An 8,224-nucleotide genomic window follows, 5' to 3' on the forward strand; every position below is an offset into this window, starting at 1 on the left:
AGGTTAGTTCTGGAGAAGGGAATGGCAACACACTCCAATATTCTTGCCTGGAAAATGCACCGAGGAGCCTGGAGGGCTATAGTCCATGGGGTTGCAAAGAGGTGGACACAACTGAGTGACTGAGCACCTCACTAAACTGGGTGGGGGTGCAGAAAGAAGATATAAAGCTTAGTTCTAAATAGGGATGCCTCTATTGATGTTTGATTATTACGAACCCCACCCCCACCCCCCATAGGGTTCTCAGAATCTGAACTGGAGCACCTTTCCTTGTCCTTGCAGTGAGCTGCAGACACTTGATCTCTCCAGTGGAGATTGCCAAACCTTTGCGGGCAGAAACCTGGTCTTAAATCATCTTTGAAGTTCTCACTGCACCTAATTTAGGGCATACCCATAGAGAAGGTTCTATTATTATCCCTATTTTCAGATGAGGAAACTGAGGTTAAGCAGCTGAAGTCATCTTAAGTTAAAGTCAGATAGTTAGTGGTGAAGACAGTGCTAGTGTTTGATCCCTGGCAGTGTGAGGCCTGAGGCTCCTCTGCCTAGGGTAATGGATCAGAAAGGTAGCTGCTACCCTTTTCCCCCTAAAAAAAGTAAGGTAAGGAGTCAACTATGAAATTACAACTCAGAGAATTAGAGTAATAAAAAACTAAATGTTCTAGACTTGCCAAAACATTGCACTAACTTAGATGGAAATTATGAAACTGTATTATTTCTGTCCTGGGTATTTACTCAACAAGATCCTGGCAAATAAATCCAATTCAAGAGACAGAGTCAGGGGAATCATTTGCTTTTCCCTCTCTGTAGACACTACATCGTTCAAATGCCAAGGAAGACCTAAAAGGGAACCTGTTGTGTGAAATAGGTAGTATGTATCAAACAGAGTGTGGCCACTCCTCTGGAATTGCCTGAAACTCTCCAGTGAGAAGCAAAGGGAATTTTTCTCTAGTATGCTGATCCTCTCACAGCTGATGCCCCATCCTCTGTCTCTCTTCCTTTTGGCCAGTTTGCTTCTTGAAGCTAGGCAGAACATCCTTAAAGAAATGGGCATCCTCTGCCTCTCTACTTTAAGTTATTAGTAGTTTGGGAAGCTTTGTGGAGTCTGTAGGACATGGGCCAATTAGGAGAGAAACAGAGGGATGGGGGGAGTGGTGAGGGAAGAGACAGACACACAGAGACAGTGAGACATGGAGAGAGGTGAAATGACACTGAAAGTCCTTGAGAGTGTACTGACCTTAGAAAGCCTTTTAGAAACCAGTCACTAATTCAATATGATGAATTACCTTAAAGTAGCTTGTAGAGTGTTTCCTGAGAAGAATTGGAGGTGACTTCAAATGAAATAAACCACAGCTAATGTGCTGATGTTTTAATGAGAAAAGGCAATTGCTAAAAATGACCATCCAATTTCCATTACTTACTACAGTCATTAGAAACAAGGAATATGTTTATTGATCTGAAGTGGTTCAAACAGTATTTTCTTTGTTCAAACCAATTTAGCTGGAGGAAAAGTCAAGAGTTTGCCTTGTGTGGGGGCGGTGGTGGTGGGGGGGATTGTGGAGAGAAAGAGATTCTTGACATAAAAACTGTTGTTTTTCTATCCTAGGGGCACTCACCTAAGAAGAATAACTGGGTTTCTATTAAAGCAAAGGAATTGTTGCCCCTGATCACTATTGGTTTAGCTCTAGGCCCTTGAGACTCAAAGTAGGTTTGGAATTAGCAATATCAGTATAATCTGGGCATACATTACACAGGTAGATTCTCTGGCCCCACCCCAGTCCTAACTGAATCAGAATCTAGTTTTTAACAAGATGTTTCCTGATTCATATGCACATTAATGTTTGAGAAGTACTAGTCTAGACCGACACGAATGGTTATTTAAACAGTTGATAGAAAAAAGAGATGGTTAAATAAAGGAGGAAATACTATCTGCTAAAAGCACTTTTGTCCAAAGATTTGTTGGTGTTGATAAACTTGCTCCTATCCACTTAACCCAGGTTTGAAGTAAAAACTTCATAGGCCCATTCTGAAATGACGTTTACCAGCTCCAGCGTCCTCATGGTTGACTGAGCTCCCACAAATGGTTGCTGACTTTGTTTGTGTCCCCAGGTGAGCAGAAATGAGTGAACAAGCAGAAAAAAGCAGTTCCGTGCGAGAGAGACCTGCACGTCCAAGGTCTCCTGAGAAACCAAGTGAGATGCAACTGAAGCAGATGAAACGGGTGGAGCGGCAGTTAAAACGGTTGTCATTTCAAAATCCCGGGCCTCAGGTAGCCAACTTTAACCCTAAATTAAGGCAGCTGATGAAGGAAGAGCAAATGGCAAGGAAGAATGAGTTTGTTCCTGTAAAACGCAAAGTCAACAAGTATGACCGAAAGGGCAGGCTCACCTTCAATCAGGCTGACCTGTGTGACTGCCTTGATGAAGACTGCCTGGGTTGCTTCTACCCGTGCCCCAGGTGTAACTCCACCAAGTGCGGGCCCACTTGCCGCTGCAACCGCCGCTGGGTCTACCACACCATAGTCGACGAGAATGGGGAGGTCATCAGCAAGATGCCATTCGACCTCTCCGACTAGGAGCAGCCCTCCAGGCTGATCCATTTTCTCTGCTTTGCAGTTACACCAGCCTCTTTCTCCTGGGTGAATTTTAGGACTGGGGGAGAAAAGTTTTAAAAATATAGTTTAGACTAGTTAGTGTTCTCTGAAGCCATAGAACCAAGTCCTTCTCTAACCTTCCTGCTGTGATGACTCAGATTCCTCCCCTGGTAACCAGCAACTCCATTCCTATTCTGCTCTCGGGTTAAAAATCCCTTTCCTCTTTGCTGGTACCTTAGGAGATGGAGTTTTAGAATTCTGTAGCTGAGAGCTTGTCTTGACAAAGAACATATGTTTATAATAGTTACCGTTAGGATCTTACACATCATCAAGTCTAAATCAGAATGGCTATTTGGATTGACTTGCACTGCATATTCATAGTCTCATGCTTTTAGTGTTACTGTTTTAACAATATTAAAATGAAATTTTTTTTTTTTTTTTTTTTTACAAAAAAACCTTTAATAGGCCCCATGGCCACGTGACCCAACATATGAGCACAGAAGCAGAGATTCAATTTAAGTGATATCCAAAATGCCAACTGGAAGCAGACTTCAAAGGACAAATTTTAATCTAATTGTTACCTAGAAATGATTTAAAAGCAGTTTTTTGTGGCTAAGGTTACCAGCCACACAGAATTGGCCAACGTGGTACAAAATTCCTAAGGCCTAAGTTGCACTTGGTCTTAGAGGTATAGGATTTAAGGAAATTCAGCTAGAGTTTCTGCTGACCTCAGTGAAGATACCATCTCAGAAGACTGATGTGAAACATCTGGGCCAGGTTTGGCAGCTATTGTGCAAAACTGTTTCTAGGGAAAATCTCTATGAAAATGTTCACACCCACAGCGTCATCGGGAAAGTTTCTCTTCAGTCATCTTTGATACCAAGTTTTATTCAAATGATCTATCTGTAAGGAGAAAATTGCTTTTTCCACTTTTCCACGTTTATGTCTCATGAACATTTAATTGCTTCTTCTGAAGCTTTGGATTCGGCACAAAGAGACTTTCCACTGAACACAGTTGTGCAGGCACTGGCTGAGGCTGCAGAAATAATGGGCTAAAAATAGACAGAAGGCCCCTATCTCTATCCCACCAAATGGCTATGTATGTTTACCCACTAGAAACTATTCACCTGAGACCACTTTTGCGTCTGACTAACTCACCCAAAATCTCTGTGTGGCAAATTCATTAATAAAAAGCATTTAATTTTCCTTACTTTGATTTTTTTGTGTATGAGAAAGTGCATGTGTTTTAGATCCAAGAGAGAAAAAAAACTTTTTTCCCCCTTCCCTGAAGCAAATCCATGTTTTGTTCTTGGGCAAACACCAATCACTTTCCATCAGAAATTCCTGATAGTGATATTAGGTTGGTGCGAAAGTTTTGCCTCATCTGCCATATTCACCTGACCTCTTGCCCACCACTTCTTCAAGCATCCTGACAACTTTTTGTGAGGGAAAGGCTTCCACAACCAGCAGGAGGCAGAAAATGCTTTCCAAGAATTTAATCAAATCCTGAAGCACAGATTTTTTAAACAATACTCATTTATCTTTACATTTTATTTTTTAATTGAAGGATAATTGCTTTACAGAATTTGTTGTTTTCTGTCAAACCTCAGCATGAATCAGGCATAAGTATACATACATCCCCTCCCTCTTGAACCTCCCTCTCATCTCCCTCCCCATCCCAACCCTCTGGGTTGGTACAGAGACCCTGTTTGAGATCCCTGAGATATACAGCAAATTCCCTTTGGTTATCTATTTTACATATAGTAATGTAAGTTTCCATGTTACTCTCTCCATACGTCTCACCCTCTCCTGCCTTCTCCCCGTGTCCATGAGTCTGTTCTCTATGTCTGTTCCTCCATTGCTGCCCTGCAAATAAATTCTTCGGTACCATCTTTCTAGATTCTGTATATATGCATTAGTAGACGATATTTATCTTTCTCTTTCTGACTTACTTCACTCTGTATAATAGGCTCTAGGTTCATCCACCTCATTGGAACTGACTCAGATGTGTTCCTTTTTATGGCTGAGTAATATTCCATTGTGTATATGTACCACAACTTCTTTATCCATTCATCTGTCGATGGACATCTCGGTTGCTTCCATGTCCTAGCTGTTGTCAACAGTGCTGCAGTGAACATTGGGGTACATGTGTCTTTTTCAGTTTTGGTTTCCTCAGGGTATATGCCTAGCAGTGGGAATGCTGGGTTATATGGTAGTTTTATTCCTAGTTTTTTAAGGAATCTCCATACCGTCTTCCATAGTGACTGTATCAATTTACATTCCCACCAACAGTGCAAGTGTTTATCCACACCCTCTCCTGTTTGTAGACTTTTTGATGAGGTGTGAGGTGGTACTTCATTGTAGTTTGGATTTGCATTTCTTTAATAAGCGATATTGAGCATCTTTTCATGTCTGTCTGAGCCATCTGTATGTCTTCTTTGGAGAAATGTCTGTTTAGATCTTTTCCCCACTTTTTAATTGGGTTGTTTTTCTGGAATTGAGTTGTATGAGCTGCTTGTATATTGTGGAAATTAATCCTTTGTCAGTTGTTTGATTTGCTATTATTTCCTCCCTTTCTGAGGGTTGTCTTTTCACCTTTCTTATAGTTTCCTTTGCTGTGCAAAAGTGTTTAAGTTTAATCAGGTCCCACTTGTTTACTTTTGTTTTTATTTCCATTACTCTAAGAAGAGAGTCATAGAGGATCTTGCTTTGATTTATGATATCGCGTGTCCTGCCTATGTTTTCCTCTAAGAGTTTTATAGTTCCTGGTCTTACATTTAGATCGTTAATCCATTTTGAGTTTCTCTTTGTGAATGGTGTTAAGTGTTCTAATTTCATCCTTTTACATGTAGCTGTCCAGTTTTCCCAGCACTGCTTATTGAAGAGGTTGTCTTTGCCCCATTGTACATTCTTGCCTCCTGTCTTGTTCCATTGGTCTATATTTCTGTTTTTGCGAAGCACAGATTTTTATGCTACAGGAATAAACAAACTTGTTTCTCGTTGGCAAAAATGTGTTGATTGTAATGGTTCCTATTTTGATTCACAAAGATGAGTTTGAGTCTAGTTATAATGATTTAAATTTTGTGGTCTGAACCCACAATTACATTTGGAGCAACCTAATACTTTGCTTGTTTTACAGGTCATCTTAGACCAAGAGTTTAAATAAAATGGGCTATCAGAATCAGTAGTTTTTCTTTTTAATACTCAAACTGGTATCTAGCTTTGCTGAATTGGTGAAGATGGGCTTGAGAAATACAAACTGAACTTTCATTCTAGTCAAAGAACAGTCTTGTGCTTCAAATATAGGAATGCAGGAACTTCTCTGGCAAGCCAGTGGTTAAGACTCTGTGCTTCCAGTACAGGGGATGTGGGTTCACTCCCTGGTTGGAGAACAAAGATTCCACATGCTGTACAGCCAAAAAAAAATTTTTTTTTAATTTAAAAAAAGGTGGGAACCAAAACTTGCCCAAAGCAATTCATCTGAACCTACCTGGAATCTTTGCAGTGCAAAAGTAGTTGTTATCACTGTCCATTTACCTGCTGAAGTGCCCTTTGCATTTGAAAAGCACAGAGGTAATAGTGTTACCATGTTCACAAAACTACTAGAGAAAGGTTGATAAACAATTTATAACCACTTTCACAGCAAAGAACACATTTGAGCATTTGGAGGCTGCTATTTACAGTCAGTTAACAATTCCCAAGGTGTGGTAGGTAGCCCTCCAGGATGGTCCCCAGTGGTCCTCTGATGTTTTGTAATCCTTTTCCCTGAAGTGGTGGCTGAACTCAGTGACTTGGTTCTAGTGAACAGAATAAGGCCCAAGTGATGGTGACTGGAGACTTGGTCATAAAGGGCAATGTGGCCTTTCTCTTGCATCCTCATGGTCATCTGCTCTAGAGCAGGCTGGCTGCCCTGTGTGAGCAGCCCTGTGAGGAAGCCAACATGACAAAGATGGCAACTCTGGCCAAAACCTCGTATTTTTGGAAGGGGGTCTTCTTGCCTCATCAAGCTTTGAATGACTGTAGTCCTAGCTGACACCTCGATGAGAGGTGTTAACCTTGTGAGAGACCTTCAGCCAGAACCACCCAGCCACGCTGCTTCCTGACTTTTCCCTCACAGAAACTGTGAGATAAAAGATCATCGTTTTAAGATGCTAACGTGTGGGGTGATTTGCTATGCAGCAATGGCTAGCTAACACAGAGGGGTATTATGCTTCATCTAGATTTATCCCTTTATTTATTCAGCAGGTGTTTATTGAGAAACTACCACATGCCAGGCATTGTGTTTATGGGATTCTCCAGACAAGAGTCTTGGAGTGGGTTGCCATTCCCTTCTCAAAGGCAATGTGTATGCAGAGGTTAATCATCTACTGAACATTAGAAACATGCTTAAGGGGCCCCTGGTTTCTGGGCTCTATATACATAGCATACAGAAAAAATTTTACCCTTGGAAAACTGTGGTGGTTATCTTTGGAAATACCATCTACCCCCTAGAGTTACTACTATACATTTGCTATTTATATATTAATGGCCCAACAAATAGTTATAGATTGAATACTTCTCTGTGAATTGTGCTCACCTGTTGAAACTAGAGATGGCACTCCAAACCTCTGTCCCTACTATGTCCCCTCAAATTTGTGTATTGAAACCTCACTCCCAAGGTGATGGTAGTAGGAGGTGGGACCTTTGGGAGGTGATTAGGTCATTAGGGTAAAGCCCTAATGAATGAGTCTCTTATAGAAGAGACCCAAGAGAGCTCCCTTACTTCTGTGAGGACCGTTAGGCCAGTAGAATCTTTCTAGCATGCCATATATATATATACATATCAAATACCAGTCATTTTGGCAATGAAAAATTATCTCTAACACTTATATGAACATCCTCTGGGTATAGATTTAGATAATGACATTTATAGTGCTTAAACTTCTCTGGAATGTGGGTTCAAACGCTAACTAACCACCTCTAAGGATTAATCTAAGGAATTGCTTTAAGGAGTAAAGGTCATTTATACATGTTTACACATTTACACCACACTCTTTATACCATACAGACAATATGTGGGCATGTATTGTCTTAACTCTAACTTTCTGAGTACAGGCTGCCCCAGTGAGCCACCATTGTCTTCCAGTGCTCCAGGGGCAGGCTCTGTCCCTGGATGCTGGGTGGGTGGATCAGTCTAATTCTGGTTGGGAAGCTCCCTTGTTGGCATATGGAAGTGAAAAAAAAATGAAAGGCGCACAGTTGTGTCCTGACTCTTTGCAATTCCATGGACTGCATTTCCTGCAATTCCTGTCCTCGTCTATCCATGAATTTCTCCAGGCAAGAGTATTGGAGTGGGTTACCATTTCTTTCTCCCAGGGATCTCCCCAAGCCGGGGATCGGACCCAGGTCTCCTGAATTGCAGGCAGATTCTTTACCAACTGAGCCAGTATCAGCTCTATCAAGGGTGAAGTTAACAATTTTCTCTCTACCTGCCAACTTCTTTGTTTTGTCTTTGTATGTTACTCACATTTCAGATTGGCGAGAGATATCTACTGGGTACTTTCAAACACCCCAGCTGCAAACTGGCATGCTCCTGACCCTTGTGAGAGGTCTTCCAAGAATCCTCTTGACAGACCTTTGAACTCTTGCCTGTTGACC

At 41.4% G+C, this 8,224-nt stretch overlaps 1 protein-coding gene across 1 annotated transcript; it reads left to right on the forward strand.

Annotated features, from left to right (window-relative positions):
* The first annotated feature begins 2,113 nt into the window (after nucleotides 1-2,113).
* LOC128070427 (ARL14 effector protein-like) lies at nucleotides 2,114-2,569 on the forward strand. The gene has a single exon (XM_052663741.1). The coding sequence runs from the start codon at nucleotides 2,114-2,116 to the stop codon at nucleotides 2,567-2,569; it is 456 nt and encodes a 151-aa protein (XP_052519701.1).
* The last annotated feature ends 5,655 nt before the right edge of the window (nucleotides 2,570-8,224 follow it).

Source organism: Budorcas taxicolor, chromosome X (assembly GCF_023091745.1).
Source record: "Budorcas taxicolor isolate Tak-1 chromosome X, Takin1.1, whole genome shotgun sequence".
NCBI classification, from domain to species: Eukaryota; Metazoa; Chordata; class Mammalia; order Artiodactyla; family Bovidae; genus Budorcas; species Budorcas taxicolor.